At 59.3% G+C, this 20197-nt stretch overlaps 1 protein-coding gene across 1 annotated transcript in view; it reads right to left on the bottom strand.

Moving 5' to 3' along the window:
• Window positions 1-8231: 8231 nt before the first annotated feature.
• TNK1 (tyrosine kinase non receptor 1) overlaps window positions 8232-20197 on the bottom strand; it is a 30640-nt gene continuing 18674 nt past the window's right edge. Inside the window, exons 3-14 of the mRNA XM_077261475.1 lie at window positions 16569-16639; window positions 13377-13586; window positions 13150-13302; window positions 12782-13059; window positions 12578-12704; window positions 11445-11591; window positions 11240-11334; window positions 10957-11121; window positions 10290-10363; window positions 9856-10208; window positions 8845-8940; window positions 8232-8764 (exon numbers count right to left, since the gene is read on the bottom strand). Of these exons, the coding sequence (XP_077117590.1) occupies window positions 8639-8764; window positions 8845-8940; window positions 9856-10208; window positions 10290-10363; window positions 10957-11121; window positions 11240-11334; window positions 11445-11591; window positions 12578-12704; window positions 12782-13059; window positions 13150-13302; window positions 13377-13586; window positions 16569-16639 (1895 nt within the window). The 3' untranslated portion in view covers window positions 8232-8638. The remainder of the gene's footprint in view (window positions 8765-8844; window positions 8941-9855; window positions 10209-10289; window positions 10364-10956; window positions 11122-11239; window positions 11335-11444; window positions 11592-12577; window positions 12705-12781; window positions 13060-13149; window positions 13303-13376; window positions 13587-16568; window positions 16640-20197) is intronic.

Here is a 20197-nt window from a genome sequence, read left to right as displayed (position 1 = left end):
TGGCCGTGTGTGTTCTCTGCTCCCCCTGTGGCCGTGTGTGTTCTCTGCTCCCCCTGTGGCCGTGTGTGTTCTCTGCTCCCCCTGTGGCCGTGTGTGCTCTCTGCTGCCCCCTGTGGCCGTTCGTGTTCTCTGCTGCCCCCTGTGGCCGTGTGTGTTCTCTGCTCCCCCTGTGGCCGTGTGTGTTCTCTGCTCACCCTGTGGCCGTGTGTGTTCTCTGCTGCCCCCTGTGGCCGTGTGTGTTCTCTGCTCCCCCTGTGGCCGTTCGTGTTCTCTGCTGCCCCCTGTGGCCGTGTGTGTTCTCTGCTGCCCCCTGTGGCCGTGTGTGTTCTCTGCTGCCCCCCTGTGGCCGTGTGTGTTCTCTGCTCCCCCTGTGGCCTTGTGTGTTCTCTGCTCCCCCTGTGGCCGTGTGTGTTCTCTGCTGCCCCCTGTGGACGTGTGTGTTCTCTGCTGCCCCCTGTGGCCGTGTGTGTTCTCTGCTGCCCCCTGTGGCCGTGTGTGTTCTCTGCTCCCCCTGTGGCCGTTCGTGTTCTCTGCTGCCCCCTGTGGCCGTGTGTGTTCTCTGCTCCCCCTGTGGCCGTGTGTGTTCTCTGCTCCCCCTGTGGCCGTGTGTGTTCTCTGCTCCCCCTGTGGCCGTGTGTGTTCTCTGCTGCCCCCTGTGGCCGTGTGTGTTCTCTGCTGCCCCCTGTGGCCGTGTGTGCTCTCTGCTCCCCCTGTGGCCGTGTGTGTTCTCTGCTGCCCCTGTGGCCGTGTGTGTTCTCTGCTCCCCCTGTGGCCGTGTGTGTTCTCTGCTGCCCCCTGTGGACGTGTGTGTTCTCTGCTGCCCCCTGTGGCCGTGTGTGCTCTCTGCTCCCCCTGTGGCCGTGTGTGTTCTCTGCTGCCCCTGTGGCCGTGTGTGTTCTCTGCTGCCCCCTGTGGCCGTGTGTGTTCTCTGCTCCCCCTGTGGCCGTGTGTGTTCTCTGCTCCCCTGTGGCCGTGTGTGTTCTCTGCTCCCTCTGTGGCCGTGTGTGTTCTCTGCTGCCCCCCTGTGGCCGTGTGTGTTCTCTGCTCCCCCTGTGGCCGTGTGTGTTCTCTGCTGCCCCCTGTGGCCGTGTGTGTTCTCTGCTGCCCCCTGTGGCCGTGTGTGTTCTCTGATCCCCCTGTGGCCGTGTGTGTTCTCTGCTCCCCCTGTGGCCGTGTGTGTTCTCTGCTGCCCCCTGTGGCCGTGTGTGTTCTCTGCTGCCCCCCTGTGGCCGTGTGTGTTCTCTGCTGCCCCCCTGTGGCCGTTCGTGTTCTCTGCTCCCCCTGTGGCCGTGTGTGTTCTCTGCTCCCCCTGTGGCCGTGTGTGTTCTCTGCTCCCCCTGTGGCCGTGTGTGTTCTCTGCTGCCCCCCTGTGGCCGTGTGTGTTCTCTGCTCCCCCTGTGGCCGTGTGTGTTCTCTGCTGCACCCTGTGGCCGTGTGTGTTCTCTGCTGCCCCCTGTGGCCGTGTGTGTTCTCTGCTGCCCCCTGTGGCCGTGTGTGTTCTCTGCTCCCCCTGTGGCCGTGTGTGTTCTCTGCTGCCCCCTGTGGCCGTGTGTGTTCTCTGCTGCCCCCCTGTGGCCGTATGTGTTCTCTGCTGCCCCCCTGTGGCCGTTCGTGTTCTCTGCTCCCCCTGTGGCCGTGTGTGTTCTCTGCTCCCCCTGTGGCCGTGTGTGTTCTCTGCTGCCCCCTGTGGCCGTGTGTGTTCTCTGCTGCCCCCTGTGGCCGTGTGTGTTCTCTGCTCCCCCTGTGGCCGTGTGTGTTCTCTGCTGCCCCCCTGTGGCCGTGCGTGCTCTCTGCTGCCCCCTGTGGCCGTGCGTGTTCTCTGCTGCCCCCTGTGGCCGTGTGTGTTCTCTGCTGCCCCTGTGGCCGTGTGTGTTCTCTGCTGCCCCCTGTGGCCGTGTGTGTTCTCTGCTCCCCCTGTGGCCGTGTGTGTTCTCTGCTGCCCCCCTGTGGCCGTGCGTGCTCTCTGCTGCCCCCTGTGGCCGTGCGTGTTCTCTGCTGCCCCCTGTGGCCGTGTGTGTTCTCTGCTGCCCCTGTGGCCGTGTGTGTTCTCTGCTCCCCCTGTGGCCGTGTGTGTTCTCTGCTGCCCCCTGTGGCCGTGTGTGTTCTCTGCTGCCCCCTGTGGTCGTGTGTGTTCTCTGCTGCCCCTGTGGCCGTGTGTGCTCTCTGCTGCCCCCTGTGGCCGTGTGTGTTCTCTGCTCCCCCTGTGGCCGTGTGTGTTCTCTGCTGCCCCCCTGTGGCCGTGTGTGTTCTCTGCTCCCCCTGTGGCCGTGCGTGCTCTCTGCTGCCCCCTGTGGCCGTGCGTGTTCTCTGCTGCCCCCTGTGGCCGTGTGTGTTCTCTGCTGCCCCTGTGGCCGTGTGTGTTCTCTGCTCCCCCTGTGGCCGTGTGTGTTCTCTGCTGCCCCCTGTGGCCGTGTGTGTTCTCTGCTGCCCCCTGTGGCCGTGCGTGCTCTCTGCTGCCCCCTGTGGCCGTGTGTGTTCTCTGCTGCCCCTGTGGCCGTGTGTGCTCTCTGCTGCCCCCTGTGGCCGTGTGTGTTCTCTGCTGCCCCTGTGGCCGTGTGTGTTCTCTGCTCCCCCTGTGGCCGTGTGTGTTCTCTGCTCCCCCTGTGGTCGTGTGTGCTCTCTGCTGCCCCCTGTGGCCGTGTGTGTTCTCTGCTGCCCCCTGTGGCCGTTCGTGTTCTCTGCTGCCCCCTGTGGCCGTGCGTGCTCTCTGCTGCCCCCTGTGGCCGTGTGTGTTCTCTGCTGCCCCTGTGGCCGTGTGTGCTCTCTGCTGCCCCCTGTGGCCGTGTGTGTTCTCTGCTGCCCCTGTGGCCGTGTGTGTTCTCTGCTCCCCCTGTGGCCGTGTGTGTTCTCTGCTCCCCCTGTGGCCGTGTGTGTTCTCTGCTGCCCCCTGTGGCCGTTCGTGTTCTCTGCTCCCCCTGTGGCCGTGCGTGCTCTCTGCTCCCCCTGTGGCCGTGTGTGTTCTCTGCTGCCCCCTGTGGCCGTGTGTGTTCTCTGCTCCCCCTGTGTGTGTTCTCTGCTCCCCCTGTGGCCGTGTGTGTTCTCTGCTCCCCCCTGTGGCCGTGTGTGTTCTCTGCTGCCCCCTGTGGCCGTGTGTGTTCTCTGCTGCCCCCTGTGGCCGTGTGTGTTCTCTGCTGCCCCCTGTGGCCGTGTGTGTTCTCTGCTGCCCCCTGTGGCCGTGTGTGTTCTCTGCTGCCCCCTGTGGCCGTGCGTGTTCTCTGCTGCCCCCTGTGGCCGTGTGTGTTCTCTGCTCCCCCTGTGTGTGTTCTCTGCTGCCCCCTGTGGACGTGTGTGTTCTCTGCTGCCCCCCTGTGGCCGTGCGTGTTCTCTGCTGCCCCCTGTGGCCGTGCGTGTTCTCTGCTGCCCCCTGTGGCCGTGTGTGTTCTCTGCTGCCCCCTGTGGCCGTGTGGGTTCTCTGCTCCAAATGTGGCCGTGCGTGTTCTCTGCTGCCCCCTGTGGCCGTGCGTGTTCTCTGCTGCCCCCTGTGGCCGTGTGTGTTCTCTGCTGCCCCCTGTGGCCGTGTGGGTTCTCTGCTCCCCCTGTGGCCGTGTGTGTTCTCTGCTGCCCCCTGTGGCCGTGTGTGTTCTCTGCTCCCCCTGTGTGTGTTCTCTGCTCCCCCTGTGGCCGTGTGTGTTCTCTGCTCCCCCCTGTGGCCGTGTGTGTTCTCTGCTGCCCCCTGTGGCCGTGTGTGTTCTCTGCTGCCCCCTGTGGCCGTGTGTGTTCTCTGCTGCCCCCTGTGGCCGTGCGTGTTCTCTGCTGCCCCCTGTGGCCGTGTGTGTTCTCTGCTCCCCCTGTGTGTGTTCTCTGCTGCCCCCTGTGGACGTGTGTGTTCTCTGCTGCCCCCCTGTGGCCGTGCGTGTTCTCTGCTGCCCCCTGTGGCCGTGCGTGTTCTCTGCTGCCCCCTGTGGCCGTGTGTGTTCTCTGCTGCCCCCTGTGGCCGTGTGGGTTCTCTGCTCCAAATGTGGCCGTGCGTGTTCTCTGCTGCCCCCTGTGGCCGTGCGTGTTCTCTGCTGCCCCCTGTGGCCGTGTGTGTTCTCTGCTGCCCCCTGTGGCCGTGTGGGTTCTCTGCTCCCCCTGTGGCCGTGTGTGCTCTCTGCTGCCCCCCTGTGGCCGTGCGTGCTCTCTGCTGCCCCCTGTGGCCGTGTGTGTTCTCTGCTGCCCCCTGTGGCCGTGTGTGTTCTCTGCTGCCCCCTGTGGCCGTGTGTGTTCTCTGCTCCCCCTGTGTGTGTTCTCTGCTGCCCCCTGTGGACGTGTGTGTTCTCTGCTGCCCCCCTGTGGCCGTGCGTGTTCTCTGCTGCCCCCTGTGGCCGTGCGTGTTCTCTGCTGCCCCCTGTGGCCGTGTGTGTTCTCTGCTGCCCCCTGTGGCCGTGTGTGTTCTCTGCTCCCCCTGTGGCCGTGTGTGTTCTCTGCTGCCCCCTGTGGCCGTGTGTGTTCTCTGCTGCCCCCCTGTGGCCGTGTGTGTTCTCTGCTGCCCCCTGTGGCCGTGTGTGTTCTCTGCTGCCCCCTGTGGCCGTGTGTGTTCTCTGCTGCCCCCTGTGGCCGTGTGGGTTCTCTGCTCCAAATGTGGCCGTGCGTGTTCTCTGCTGCCCCCTGTGGCCGTGTGTGCTCTCTGCTGCCCCCCTGTGGCCGTGCGTGCTCTCTGCTGCCCCCTGTGGCCGTGTGTGTTCTCTGCTCCCCCTGTGGCCGTGTGTGTTCTCTGCTCCCCCTGTGGCCGTGCGTGTTCTCTGCTGCCCCCTGTGCGTGTTCTCTGCTGCCCCTGTGGCCGTGTGTGTTCTCTGCTCCCCCTGTGGCCGTGCGTGTTCTCTGCTCCCCCTGTGGCCGTGTGTGTTCTCTGCTGCCCCCTGTGGCCGTGTGTGTTCTCTGCTGCCCCCTGTGGCCGTGTGTGTTCTCTGCTCCCCCTGTGGCCGTGCGTGTTCTCTGCTGCCCCCTGTGCGTGTTCTCTGCTGCCCCTGTGGCCGTGTGTGTTCTCTGCTCCCCCTGTGGCCGTGCGTGTTCTCTGCTCCCCCTGTGGCCGTGTGTGTTCTCTGCTGCCCCTGTGGCCGTGTGTGTTCTCTGCTGCCCCCTGTGGCCGTGTGTGTTCTCTGCTCCCCCTGTGGCCGTGTGTGTTCTCTGCTGCCCCCTGTGCGTGTTCTCTGCTGCCCCTGTGGCCGTGTGTGTTCTCTGCTCCCCCTGTGGCCGTGTGTGTTCTCTGCTGCCCCCTGTGCGTGTTCTCTGCTGCCCCTGTGGCCGTGTGTGTTCTCTGCTCCCCCTGTGGCCGTGCGTGTTCTCTGCTCCCCCTGTGGCCGTGTGTGTTCTCTGCTGCCCCCTGTGGCCGTGCGTGTTCTCTGCTGCCCCCTGTGCGTGTTCTCTGCTGCCCCTGTGGCCGTGTGTGTTCTCTGCTCCCCCTGTGGCCGTGCGTGTTCTCTGCTGCCCCCTGTGCGTGTTCTCTGCTGCCCCTGTGGCCGTGTGTGTTCTCTGCTCCCCCTGTGGCCGTGCGTGTTCTCTGCTCCCCCTGTGGCCGTGTGTGTTCTCTGCTCCCCCTGTGGCCGTGCGTGTTCTCTGCTGCCCCTGTGGCCGTGTGTGTTCTCTGCTGCCCCCTGTGGCCGTGTGTGTTCTCTGCTCCCCCTGTGGCCGTGTGTGTTCTCTGCTGCCCCCTGTGGCCGTGTGTGTTCTCTGCTGCCCCCCTGTGGCCGTGCGTGTTCTCTGCTGCCCCCTGTGCGTGTTCTCTGCTGCCCCTGTGGCCGTGTGTGTTCTCTGCTCCCCCTGTGGCCGTGTGTGTTCTCTGCTGCCCCCTGTGCGTGTTCTCTGCTGCCCCTGTGGCCGTGTGTGTTCTCTGCTCCCCCTGTGGCCGTGCGTGTTCTCTGCTCCCCCTGTGGCCGTGTGTGTTCTCTGCTGCCCCTGTGGCCGTGTGTGTTCTCTGCTCCCCCTGTGGCCGTGTGTGTTCTCTGCTCCCCCTGTGGCCGTGTGTGCTCTCTGCTGCCCCCTGTGTGTGTTCTCTGCTGCCCCCTGTGGCCGTGTGTGTTCTCTGCTCCCCCTGTGTGTGTTCTCTGCTGCCCCCTGTGGCCGTGTGTGTTCTCTGCTCCCCCTGTGTGTGTTCTCTGCTCCCCCTGTGTGTGTTCTCTGCTGCCCCCTGTGGCCGTGTGCTGCACTTGCTCCTGACCTCATACTTCAGATTCTTCCCAGGTTGCTCAGAGCTGGGGGCGCAGATACCAATCACACTGGAAATCCCCCACCCACCCTGTGCATTGTACCAGAAACACAGCACTGCCACCATGTGGTCATCAACGGTACTGCACCCTCCCGTTTTTCCTCAGCTCAGCACCTGCACTCAGCAGTGTGTGGTCCTCACCCAGCGGCCGGGGGACTGCACACAACGGTCGGGGGACTGCAGTCAACACAGCAGTCAGGGGGCTGCACACAGCGGTCAGGGGGCTGCACACAGCGGTCAGGGGGCTGCACACAGTGGTCGGAGGGCTGCACACAGCGGTCGGGGGGCTGCACACAGCGGTCGGGGGGCTGCACACAGCGGTCGGGGGGACTGCACAAAGCGGTCGGAGGGCTGCACACAGCGGTCGGAGGACTGCATACAGCGGTCGGAGGGCTGCACACAGCGGTCGGGGGACTGCACACAGCGGGCGGGGGACTGCACACAGCGGGCGGGGGACTGCACACAGCGGTCGGGGGGACTGCACAAAGCGGGCTGGGGGCTGCGGTCGGCACAGCGGTCGGGGGGCTGCGGTCGGGGGGCTGCACACAGCGGTCGGGGGGCTGCACACAGCAGTCGGGGGGCTGCACACAGCGGTCGGAGGGCTGCACACAGCGGTCGGGGGACTGCACACAGCGGTCGGGGGACTGCACTCAGCGGGCGGGGGGCTGCACACAACGGTCGGGGGGACTGCACAAAGCGGTCGGAGGGCTGCACACAGCGGTCGGAGGGCTGCACACAGCGGTCGGGGGGCTGCACACAGCGGTCGGAGGGCTGCACACAGTGGTCGGAGGGCTGCACACAGCGGTCGGAGGGCTGCACACAGCGGTCGGGGGACTGCACACAGCGGTCGGGGGACTGCACACAGCGGTCGGGGGACTGCACACAGCGGTCGGGGGACTGCACACAGCGGTCGGGGGGACTGCACAAAGCGGGCTGGGGGCTGCGGTCGGCACAGCGGTCGGGGGGCTGCGGTCGGCACAGCGGTCGGGGGACTGCACACAGCGGTCGGGGGACTGCACACAGCGGGCGGGGGACTGCACACAGCGGTCGGGGGGACTGCACAAAGCGGGCTGGGGGCTGCGGTCGGCACAGCGGTCGGGGGGCTGCGGTCGGCACAGCGGTCGGGGGGCTGCACACAGAGGTCGGGGGGCTGCACACAGGGGTCGGGGGCCGCACACAGCGGTCGGGGGGCTGCACACAGCGGTCGGAGGGCTGCACACAGCGGTCGGAGGGCTGCACACAGCGGTCGGAGGGCTGCACACAGCGGTCGGAGGGCTGCACACAGCGGTCGGGGGACTGCACTCAGCGGGCGGGGGACTGCACACAACGGTCGGGGGGACTGCACAAAGCAGTCGGAGGGCTGCACACAGCGGTCGGAGGGCTGCACACAGCGGTCGGAGGGCTGCACACAGCGGTCGGAGGGCTGCACACAGCGGTCGGAGGGCTGCACACAGCGGTCGGAGGACTGCACACAGCGGGCGGGGGACTGCACACAGCGGTTGGGGGGACTGCACAAAGCGGGCTGGGGGCTGCGGTTGGCACAGCGGTCGGGGGACTGCACACAGCGGTCGGGGGACTGCACACAGCGGTCGGGGGGACTGCACAAAGCGGGCTGGGGGCTGCGGTCGGCACAGCAGTCGGGGGGCTGCACACAGCGGTCGGGGGGCTGCACACAGCGGTCGGAGGGCTGCACACAGCGGTCGGAGGGCTGCACACAGCGGTCGGGGGACTGCACACAGCGGTCGGGGGACTGCACACAGCGGGCGGGGGACTGCACTCAGCGGTCGGGGGACTGCACACAGCGGTCGGGGGACTGCACTCAGCGGGCGGGGGACTGCACTCAGCGGGCGGGGGACTGCACTCAGCGGTCGGGGGACTGCACACAGCGGTCGGGGGTCCTCACCCAGCGCCCGGGGTCTGCGGTGCATGTGGACCTACACACCAATATGTGACCAATTTCTGTTGGGCAGATCTACCAATCACAGCGCTGCACGGTGGCTCCGGCTGATTGGCCGGCTCATTAACCCCTTCCCGGAGGCAGAGACGTGAGTGTGATTACAGCTTTATTGTCGGCAGTGAGCCGCTCCCTCCTCCGCACACATCGGACCAGTTCCGGCACATATGTAACATTCCTGCCAGTGTTCAGTCCACGCTGGGAGTTGTGATCCGCTCCCACAGTCACACTGCAGTGACCCTCTGATAACACTTCCTGGCTCCTCTGATAACACGGCTATGCCGCCTCTGTACGACACGTTTCGCGCCCCTTGTTCTGTGGCATGGGGCGCTCTCCATCCGGCGGTCCAGCAGATTCTGTTCTTCAATCCGTTGGGGTCCACCATAACGTCGTGACCCCCAGAACGAGGCGTCCAGCACCCCGGGGTCCTCAACATGGCGACCAGTTGGCCCCAAGAACTGGGGCCTTTGTCTTCATGACCGTGCCCGTCCTCTGGGCAGTCACTGGGGGTGCAGGGCCCGGCGCAGCACGTAGCGGGACGCGGCCTCCAGGTTCCACTGACACTTCTCCAGGATCCGGCGGCAATCCTCCTTACTGTGGCGGCTCACGTTGTACAGCTGCTCCACCTGCGCAGGAGAACACGAGGTCACAGCGGGCCGACCAGTGGCAGCTGCCCCCAACATGGCGCTCACAGGTCCCCACTCACCTTCAGAGCCTGCACCGCGCGGCCAAGGTCACCACCGAAGCTGCGGAGAGCGTCCCGGCACTCCTCTGTCGTCACCCCGTGAACTCGATCCTCCACCTGAGCAGAAGAGACAAGGTACTTCAGTCATCTCCAGAGCTGCGCTCACATCTCATACTCCAGAGCTGCACTCGCATCTCATTCTCCAGTCAAGTCCAGTGCTGCACTCGCATCTCATACTCCAGAGCTGCACTTGCATCTCATACTCCAGAGCTGCACTCGCATCTTCTACTCCAGTCACTCCAGAGCTGCACTCGCTTCTTCTACTCCAGTCAACTCCAGAGCTGTGCTCGCATCTCATACTCCAGTCACTCCAGAGCTGCACTCGCATCTCATACTCCAGTCACTCCAGAGCTGCACTCGCATCTCATACTCCAGTCACTCCAGAGCTGCACTCGCATCTCATACTCCAGTCACTCCAGAGCTGCACTAGCATCTCATACTCCAGTGCTGCACTAGCATCTCATACTCCAGTCACTCCAGAGCTGCACTCGCATCTTCTACTACAGTCACTCCACAGCTGCACTCGCATCTTATACTCCAGTCACTCCAGAGCTGCACTCGCATCTTCTACTCCAGTCACTCCAGAGCTGCACTCGCTTCTTCTACTCCAGTCAACTCCAGAGCTGTGCTCGCATCTCATACTCCAGTCACTCCAGAGCTGCACTTGCATCTCATACTCCAGTCACTCCAGAGCTGCACTCGCATCTCATACTCCAGAGCTGCACTCGCTTCTTATACTCCAGTCAACTCTAGAGCTGTGCTCGCATCTCATACTCCAGTCACTCCAGAGCTGCACTCGCATCTCATACTCCAGTCACTCCAGACACCTTCAGAGCTGCGCTCGCATCTTTTACTCCAGTCACCTCCAGAGCTGCACCTCCCATCTCCTAAAATGCAGCATAGCAGGTGATAGAACAAGGTCTGCAGCTCTGGATGTGACTGGAGACATGTTGGGATGATGAGGGTAGTCACCTCTTTGATCTTCCTCTGAAGGTCGTTCTCTGTTGAGCCTCCTTTCTGTGCTACCACTTTCCCGTCTGACGGCAACCTGTGGACTACATCCCCAGCTCGTATGATGGGGGAGGGGTAGTCAGTGTTGGGCAGGGGAAGGAATCTCTCCTTGGGGGCGGATAGCTTTGGTTTGGGCAGGATTGGTGGGCGGATATTGGCAAGGATTCTCCGCGGGGGTTGGTCACTCATTCGTCTGGGGGATGGGTCTCGGGGTGGGGAGCTCTCCAGATCTCGCCCGCGGAGTCGGGGTCCGGGCAGGTTCAGACGAGTGTTCTGTGGGAAGTCCGAGAGGGACTCCAGACTCTTCGAGAGTCCTGAGGTGGAAAAACCAAAAGTGAGATCAAGGGCCATCACCAGCTGGAGCAGCCAGGGGCTCGAGAACAGGGGGCACTCACGCTGCATGTGCAAAAGCTTGACTCCTCCTCCAGCTCCGCCTCTCCGGGCAGCATCTTTTCCTCTGTTACGCCTCCTGTAATTAACACAAAATGATAAGAACAAAAGCTACAGAGACAGGGGCGGGCCGAGCACAGGGATGGGGGTGGGCCGAGCACAGGGATGGGGGTGGGCCGAGCCCAGCGAAAGGCGGAGGGCCGAGCCCAGGAAAAGTGGGCAGGCTGAGCCCAAGGATAGGAGTGGGCCGAGCCCAGGGAAAAGGCGGCGGGCCGAGCCCAAGGATAGGAGTGGGCTGAGCCCAGGAAAAAAGGCGACTGGCTTAACCCAAGGATGGGACTGGGTCGAGCCCAGGGAAAAGGCGGCGGTCCGAGCCCAAGCATAGGAGTGGGCCGAGCCCAGGAAAAAGGCGACTGGCTGAACCCAAGGATGGGAGCGGGCCGAGCACAGGGAAAGGGGGCGGGCCGAGCCCAGGGAAAGAGGGGGGGGGGGCCGAGCCCAGGGAAAGGGGGCGGGCCGAGCCCAGGGAAAGACGGGGGGGGGGGGGGGGGGCCGAGCCCAGGGAAAGACGGGGGGGGGGGGGGGGGGGGGGCCGAGCCCAGGGAAAGAGGGGGGGGGGGGCCGAGCCCAGGGAAAGGGGGCGGGCCGAGCCCAGAGACATTGTGCACTCACTCGTTCTCGGTCTCTGCATCCCCCAGGTTCAGCTTCACCAGGCTACTTGTCACCTGTGTGCAGCTCCGTGCCTGAGCCATGTCTTCGGGGCCGACCACTGATGAGGGGAACAGGCCGGTTTTCAGAGTGCGGCGGTTCTGCCCTCTCCACATCTGTGAATCAGACCTATCAACATGGAATAAGGAGAGAGTTGTCATGGGGTGAGTAGATGAGTGGCAAACAGAGTAACCCACAAATCTCCGCTGCACCCTGAGATTCGGAGTGTTCCAGTAGTAGTACCTACCCTCCATCAATGACCGTGACTGTGTCCCCCGAATCCAAACGCAGCAAAGAGGGGTCCGCAATATCCTGCAGAACTCGGACCTCCGCCATACGCACCTGTCAAAGACATCGACTGGTCAGTATGAGGACTGGGGGTGCAAATGAGAATGGGAGTCTAGGGTATCATGGTACAGAGGTCTCGGGGGTGGGACATGGGGGGCACTCACCTCCTTGATCAGGTTGATCAGGCTGCTGAAGTTGGGGCGATGTTCTGGTTTGTGGGACCAGCACTTCATCATGATTGAGTAGATGCCCTGTGGACAGTCCTCCGTCCGCTCCAGCCGCTCACCCTCCCGGTCTATCTTAGCTAAGATCTGAGGACGCAAAGAAAAACTTCTAGAGAATGTCCAACTGGAGGCCATGGGGGACCCCAAAACTCAGCTGCCCGGAACCCTGCAGCACAGGAAGGGGCATCTGTCATATAGGAGGCTAAATGATCCCATGATATGGAGGGTGGGATTCTGGAGAACACCATGTTCCCTAGGAACACACGATCATGCAGGAAGTCCTCTGGGGGACCCCATGTTCTCTTATGAGGTAAACATCATACTGTGGAGGGTATCATGTTCTCTTGGGAATATGTAGGGGTCCGGAGACTCCATCTCCTCATGGGACATACCCATGATATGGAGGGGGGATTCTGGAGAACCATGTTCCCTAGGAACACATGATCATGCAGGAAGTCCTCTGGGGGACCCCATGTTCTCTCGTGAGGTAAACATCATATTGTGGAGGGTTCTCTTGGGAATATGTAGGGGTCTGGAGACTCCATCTTCTCATGGGACATACCCATGATGTGGAGGGGGGATTCTGGAGAACCACGTTCCCTAGGAACACACGATCATGCAGGAGGTCCTCTGGGGGACCCCATGTTCTCTCGTGAGGTAAACTTTATATTGTGAGGGTATCATGTTCTCTTGGGAATATGTAGGGGTCCGGAGACTCCATCTCCTCATGGGACATACCCATGATATGGAGGGGGGATTCTGGAGAACACCATGTTCCCTAGGAACACATGATCATGCAGGAAGTCCTCTGGGGGACCCCATGTTCTCTCGTGAGGTAAACATCATATTGTGGAGGGTTCTCTTGGGAATATGTAGGGGTCTGGAGACTCCATCTTCTCATGGGACATACCCATGATATGGAGGGGGGATTCTGGAGAACACCATGTTCCCTAGGAACACACGATCATGCAGGAAGTCCTCTGGGGGACCCCATGTTCTCAGAGGACATACCCATCATATAAAGGAAGCTCCGGGGACCCCATGTTCTCAGGACATATTTTATGAGGACATACCTGTCTTCCGCTTAGACCCAACCAGGGCTCCTGGCCATAGCTGAACATCTCCCACAGGGTGACCCCGAACATCCAGACATCGGACGGGTGGGAGAAGGTTCCGATCTTCAGACTTTCCGGGGAGCACCTGTAATGTATGGTAGAGTCATTACCGAGGCTCCTTGCACCTTGCTCCCCCTGCGCCCTGACTGTGCGGGGCCTCACCATGCGAAGGGAATCTTGCGGTGGGCAGACATGATGTAATGGTCGTTGTGCCCATTGAGCGCCCTCATCAGGCCGAAATCCCCGATCTTCACCACCTCCTCACTGCTCATCAGGATATTTCGTGCCGCCAGGTCGCGGTGGATGAACTTGCGAGATTCCAGGTAGCTCATCCCTGATGCGATCTGCATGGCATAGGACCACAGGAGCGACAGCGGGAAGGAGCCGTAACGAGACCGCAGGGTGTCATGGAGAGAGCCCAGGGGGGCCAGCTCTGTCACCTAGCAACCATAGAAACAATGAATGAGGAGAGTCGCCCCCAGACATCCCGGCCCGCTCTAATCTACGCCAGGCGTGCGGCAGGTCCTCACCATCTTCAGTGGCTGCGCCAGGACAACCCCGTACAGGCGGATGAGGTGCGGGTGATCCAGGGCGTACATAGAGTTCACCTCCTGCAGGAAGTCAACCAGAGCGTCGGGGTCGGTGCCGCCATCTGTGCGGAGCGACTTCACAGCGACATTCAACTGTAGAGACACACGGAGCCATTATATCAACCATTCCCATGATGCTCCAGGTGACAGGAAGAACTACCACGTACCACTCTCCCGCCTGGTATCCGCCATTCTCCTCTTCTGACCACCCCAAAACATCCGTCCCCGAGGCGTTCAAATAGGCTCAGGTCCCGCTCATTGATCAGACACTTCAGGGAGCAGTCCGAATCCCCCCGCGGAGCAGCAGAGGACGGCGAGGTGACGGGATCGGGGAAAGCGGGAGAATCCGGGCTGTCAGGACTCCGTGTAGAGAACATCTGTGGTGAAGGGAAAGAGGTGAGTGACAACAAATAGATGAAGCTGCCACTACAGAGGTTGTCAGACCCCGGCCCCCACAACAGCTGTAATGCCACAAAAAAAAAAAAATCACATAAAAACTCATGGGAGGGATATGATGGAGGAACGATCCGGAGATCGTGGGAGGGATATGATGGAGGAACGATCCGGAGATCGTGGGAGGGATATGATGGAGGAACGATCCGGAGATCGTGGGGGGGATATGATGGAGGAACGATCCGGAGATCGTGGGAGGGGGATATGATGGAGGAACGATCCGGAGATCGTGGGAGGGATATGATGGAGGAACGATCCGGAGATCGTGGGAGGGATATGATGGAGGAACGATCCGGAGATCGTGGGGGGGATATGATGGCGGAACGATCCAGAGATCGTGGGAGGGATATGATGGAGGAACGATCCGGAGATCGTGGGAGGGATATGATGGAGGAACGATCCGGAGATCGTGGGAGGGATATGATGGAGGAACGATCCGGAGATCGTGGGAGGGATATGATGGAGGAACGATCCGGAGATCGTGGGAGGGGGATATGATGGAGGAACGATCCGGAGATCGTGGGAGGGATATGATGGAGGAACGATCCGGAGATCGTGGGAGGGATATGATGGAGGAACGATCCGGAGATCGTGGGGGGGATATGATGGAGGAACGATCCAGAGATCGTGGGAGGGATATGATGGAGGAACGATCCGGAGATCGTGGGGGGGATATGATGGAGGAACGATCCAGAGATCGTGGGAGGGATATGATGGAGGAACGATCCGGAGATCGTGGGGGGGGGATATGATGGAGGAACGATCCGGAGATCGTGGGGGGGATATGATGGAGGAACGATCCAGAGATGATGGGAGGGATATGATGGAGGAACGATCCGGAGATCGTGGGAGGGATATGATGGCGGAACGATCCGGAGATCGTGGGAGGGATATGATGGAGGAACGATCCGGAGATCGTGGGAGGGGATATGATGGAGGAACGATCCAGAGATGATGGGAGGGATATGATGGAGGAACGATCCGGAGATCGTGGGAGGGATATGATGGCGGAACGATCCGGAGATCGTGGGAGGGATATGATGGAGGAACGATCCGGAGATCGTGGAAGGGGATATGATGGAGGAACGATCCGGAGATCGTGGGAGGGATATGATGGCGGAACGATCCGGAGATCGTGGGAGGGATATGATGGAGGAACGATCCGGAGATCGTGGGGGGGGATATGATGGAGGAACGATCCGGAGATCGTGGGAGGGATATGATGGCGGAACGATCCGGAGATCGTGGGAGGGATATGATGGCGGAACGATCCAGAGATCGTGGGAGGGATATGATGGCGGAACGATCCGGAGATCTTGGGAGGGATATGATGGAGGAACGATCCAGAGATGATGGGAGGGATATGATGGAGGAACGATCCAGAGATGATGGGAGGGATATGATGGAGGAACGATCCAGAGATGATGGGAGGGATATGATGGAGGAACGATCTAGAGATCGTGGGAGGGATATGATGGAGGAACGATCTAGAGATCGTGGGAGGGATATGATGGAGGAACGATCTAGAGATCGTGGGAGGGATATGATGGAGGAACGATCTAGAGATCGTGGGAGGGATATGATGGCGGAACGATCCGGAGATCGTGGGAGGGATATGATGGAGGAACGATCTAGAGATCGTGGGAGGGATATGATGGAGGAACGATCCGGAGATCGTGGGAGGGATATGATGGAGGAACGATCCGGAGATCGTGGGAGGGATATGATGGAGGAACGATCCGGAGATCGTGGGGGGGGATATGATGGAGGAACGATCCGGAGATCGTGGGGGGGGATATGATGGAGGAACGATCCGGAGATCGTGGGAGGGATATGATGGAGGAACGATCCAGAGATCATGGGAGGGATATGATGGAGGAACAATCTACAGATTGTAGGACATGGGAGATGGTGTGTTGGAGGTACGATCAGGAGATCATGGGGGAGGGTGTGATGGCGGTACAATCTGTACAATGTGGGAGAGGATGTAATGTTGGTATGATCCATAAGTTGATGGATAAACATGGCAGTACGATCCAGACATCATGGAGGAGGGTGAGGAACATGATCCAGGGTTTGTAGGGGACAGTGTGACTGAGGTTCCAGTGACTGTGGGACAGGGTGTGATGGTGGTATAATATGGAGATAGTAGGGTGCAGGGTGTGATGGCATGGTATGGAGATCTTAGGGGAGACTGTGGGGAACAACTGTGACGGGGGTACAGTTCATAAAGCGTGTAAGGCAGAATGTGAGGGTGATATGATCCGAAGATCATGGGTGGGGGGAAGAAACAGGATTTGATGGCTGCATCATCTGAAGATCATAGTGTAGCTGATGGACTTCATGAGACTTAGGCCGGGATCACACACAGCGAGATACGGCCGAGTCTCGCAGGTGAAAACCCAGCTCTGGCGCCGGCACTCCGGAGCGGAGCGTGAGGCCGCACAGCAATACATGGAGCTGCACGCTCCGCTGCGGACTGCCGGTGCCAGAGCTTGTTTTTAACCTTTGAGACTCAGCCGTATCTCGCTGTAGTGTGACTCCGGCCTTAGGCTTATATAAAGAAGTCCCATACAAAGAAGGGAATGTCCTCATGAAAAGTTCTACTGGTCACCCGGGCTCAACTGCTGATTCCTCCTCCACGCCAGGTTGCTTAGTCTACATCTCATCAACCTCTAGCAATAACGAGTAAACACCCGGCAGTGAATCACTTCTCCTGAGCCGCACCCGCATCTCTGTGTGAATCACTTGTGTAAATGACACCGGACATAGAGGTCACTACAGCAATAACAACCTGCGGCTGTAGGGGAACTACACTTACATACTTCCCTTCTGATGGGGCTCTAAGACGGCAAACCTCTCAAAATGGTAAGATTGGAGCCTCCATGGTTAAATCCAGCTCTCACCTTGTACATCCAGGATTTAGGCCGCACTTGAGGCTTCCTCCTCTTCAAAGCTTCAAAGAGTCTTCTCTGGGCTGAAATGAAAATGTGTGAAAATCATAAGAGGACAAAATTCCCACCAAACTGATAATCCAAGGAAATAAGATACGGCGCTCCCACAATGAGGTCCAGAAGGACAAGAGATAGTGCAGGGTGAAACTAGATGGGCAGGAGATGGTGGAGGAAGAAACTAGACGGACAGGAGATGGCAGAGGAAGGGACTAGACGGACAGGAGATGGCAGAGGAAGGGACTAGACGGACAGGAGATGGCATAGATGGATAGGAGGTGGTGGAGGATGTGACTAGATGGATAGGAGGTGGTGGAGGATGTGACTAGATGGATAAAAGATGACAGGATGACATTAAAAGGATGGAGATGGTCGAGGATGAGAGTACATAGACTAGAGATAGTGGAGAATGAGACTAGGTGGATAGGAGATAGTGGACGAAGTGACTTAATGGACAACAGATGACAGAGGATGAGATTATATGCATGTGAGATGGCAGAGTATGGGACTAGATGGACATGAGAGGATGGAGGAGGAGACTACATGGCTAAAAGATGAAAGGGGATGGAACTGGATGGACATGGCAGAGGAGGAGACTAGAGGGATAGAAGTAGATGAATATGAAATGGTGGAGGAATGGACAAAAGATGATGGAGTACGGGACTAGATGGACAGGAGATGGCAGAGGAAGGGACTAGACGGACAGGAGATGGCAGAGGAAGGGACTAGACGGACAGGAGATGGCAGAGGAAGGGACTAGACGGACAGGAGATGGCAGAGGAAGGGACTAGACGGACAGGAGATGGCAGAGGAAGGGACTAGACGGACAGGAGATGGCAGAGGAAGGGACTAGACGGACAGGAGATGGCAGAGGAAGGGACTAGACGGACAGGAGATGGCAGAGGAAGGGACTAGACGGACAGGAGATGGCAGAGGAAGGGACTAGACGGACAGGAGATGGCAGAGGAAGGGACTAGACGGACAGGAGATGGCAGAGGAAGGGACTAGACGGACAGGAGATGGCAGAGGAAGGGACTAGACGGACAGGAGATGGCAGAGGAAGGGACTAGACGGACAGGAGATGGCAGAGGAAGGGACTAGACGGACAGGAGATGGCAGAGGAAGGGACTAGACGGACAGGAGATGGCAGAGGAAGGGACTAGACGGACAGGAGATGGCAGAGGAAGGGACTAGACGGACAGGAGATGGCAGAGGAAGGGACTAGACGGACAGGAGATGGCAGAGGAAGGGACTAGACGGACAGGAGATGGCAGAGGAAGGGACTAGACGGACAGGAGATGGCAGAGGAAGGGACTAGACGGACAGGAGATGGCAGAGGAAGGGACTAGACGGACAGGAGATGGCAGAGGAAGGGACTAGACGGACAGGAGATGGCAGAGGAAGGGACTAGACGGACAGGAGATGGCAGAGGAAGGGACTAGACGGACAGGAGATGGCAGAGGAAGGGACTAGACGGACAGGAGATGGCAGAGGAAGGGACTAGACGGACAGGAGATGGCAGAGGAAGGGACTAGACGGACAGGAGATGGCAGAGGAAGGGACTAGACGGACAGGAGATGGCAGAGGAAGGGACTAGACGGTCAGGAGATGGCAGAGGAAGGGACTAGACGGACAGGAGATGGCAGAGGAAGGGACTAGACGGACAGGAGATGGCAGAGGAAGGGACTAGACGGACAGGAGATGGCAGAGGAAGGGACTAGACGGACAGGAGATGGCAGAGGAAGGGACTAGACGGACAGGAGATGGCAGAGGAAGGGACTAGACGGACAGGAGATGGCAGAGGAAGGGACTAGACGGACAGGAGATGGCAGAGGAAGGGACTAGACGGACAGGAGATGGCAGAGGAAGGGACTAGACGGACAGGAGATGGCAGAGGAAGGGACTAGACGGACAGGAGATGGCAGAGGAAGGGACTAGACGGACAGGAGATGGCAGAGGAAGGGACTAGACGGACAGGAGATGGCAGAGGAAGGGACTAGACGGACAGGAGATGGCAGAGGAAGGGACTAGACGGACAGGAGATGATGGAGGAAGAAACTAGACGGACAGGAGATGGCAGAGGAAGGGACTAGACGGACAGGAGATGGCAGAGGAAGGGACTAGATGGCCAGGAGATGATGGAGGAAGAAACTAGACGGACAGGAGATGGCAGAGGAAGGGACTAGACGGACAGGAGATGGCAGAGGAAGGGACTAGACGGACAGGAGATGGCAGAGGAAGGGACTAGACGGACAGGAGATGGCAGAGGAAGGGACTAGATGGAAAGGTTGGTCTGCAGTGCCTCTTTGGAAATTGTGGGATCTGTTAAATTTTGATAGCGAGACCACAGAATGTGTCCTACATCTCTGGGCAGGTGGTGAAGGTAACTAATACTAAATCTTAGTACAAAGAAAAGTAGAACTGCACCAGTGTTTCACAGTTGTAGATGTATGTCCCCTTACATTTCTGAAGTACAGCAGAAATTATCAGCATGAAAACGTCACTTGTAGAATCACGTTTGAAGAAGAAAATGCGGCACTCACCACGTTGATGCTGGTTTTCCAAAGTCCTTTATTTCTTTCACCTTTAGTGGTTTAGACATGAAAATGGAAGTGCAGACCATGGATGGAGACCCGTTGACACGATTACACGCAAAGCGGCCGTAGTCCATCTCCTTTCTCCCCGCATGCCTCCTTGACCTGCACGTCCATTTTCATGTCTAAGCCACTAAAGGTAAGTAAAGGACTATGGAGAACCAGCATCAACGTGGTGAGTGCTGCATCTTCTTCTTCAAACATGATAACTAATACTAATTCTACTCATTTAAGAGCAGCCTGATTCAACAGGCAACTGGAGAACGTGGCATACTTGATGGACAGGAGATGATGGAGGATGACACTGGATGGAAAGGAGATGGCAGAAGAGGAGACAAGATGGACAAGATATGGTGGAGAAGGAGACTAGATCAAAAGGAGATTATGAAGGATGAAACTAGATGGACCGGTGATGGCGGAGGAATGGACAGGAAGTGGAGTATGGCACTAGATAGACTATGGATGACAGAGAATAACACTAGTTACACAGAAGATGACAGAGGTTGGGAATAGATGGACAGGAGACAATGGAGGATGAAACTTGATTGACAATAGATGGTTGACAATAAGACTAGATGCAAAGGAGATTGTGTTGGATGAGACAGACAGATAGACAAACTGATAAAGGATTGGACTAGATGACCTATAGGTGATGAAGGATGAGACTGGATGTACAGGAGATGGCAGAAGATAGGACTACATGGACAACAGGTCATGGAGGGTTAGGCTAGATTGATAGGAGATGGAGGATGATACTAGATGGAATATAGATGGAGGACGAGACTAGACGGACAGGAGGTGACGAAGGATACAACTGGATACATGGGAGATGATGGAGGATGGAACTATGTGGACAAGCGATAGTAAAGGATAGGACTGAATGGATAGGAGATAGTGGAGGATGGAACGAGATGGATAGGAGGTGGTGGGGGATGTGACTAGATGGATAAAAGATAACAGGATGACATTAAAAGGATGTAGATGGTCGAG

Source organism: Ranitomeya variabilis, chromosome 5 (genome assembly GCF_051348905.1).
Source record: "Ranitomeya variabilis isolate aRanVar5 chromosome 5, aRanVar5.hap1, whole genome shotgun sequence".
Taxonomy (NCBI): domain Eukaryota; kingdom Metazoa; phylum Chordata; class Amphibia; order Anura; family Dendrobatidae; genus Ranitomeya; species Ranitomeya variabilis.
Note: the sequence above shows the minus strand (reverse complement) of the source record. Positions and strands in the feature narration are given on the sequence as shown.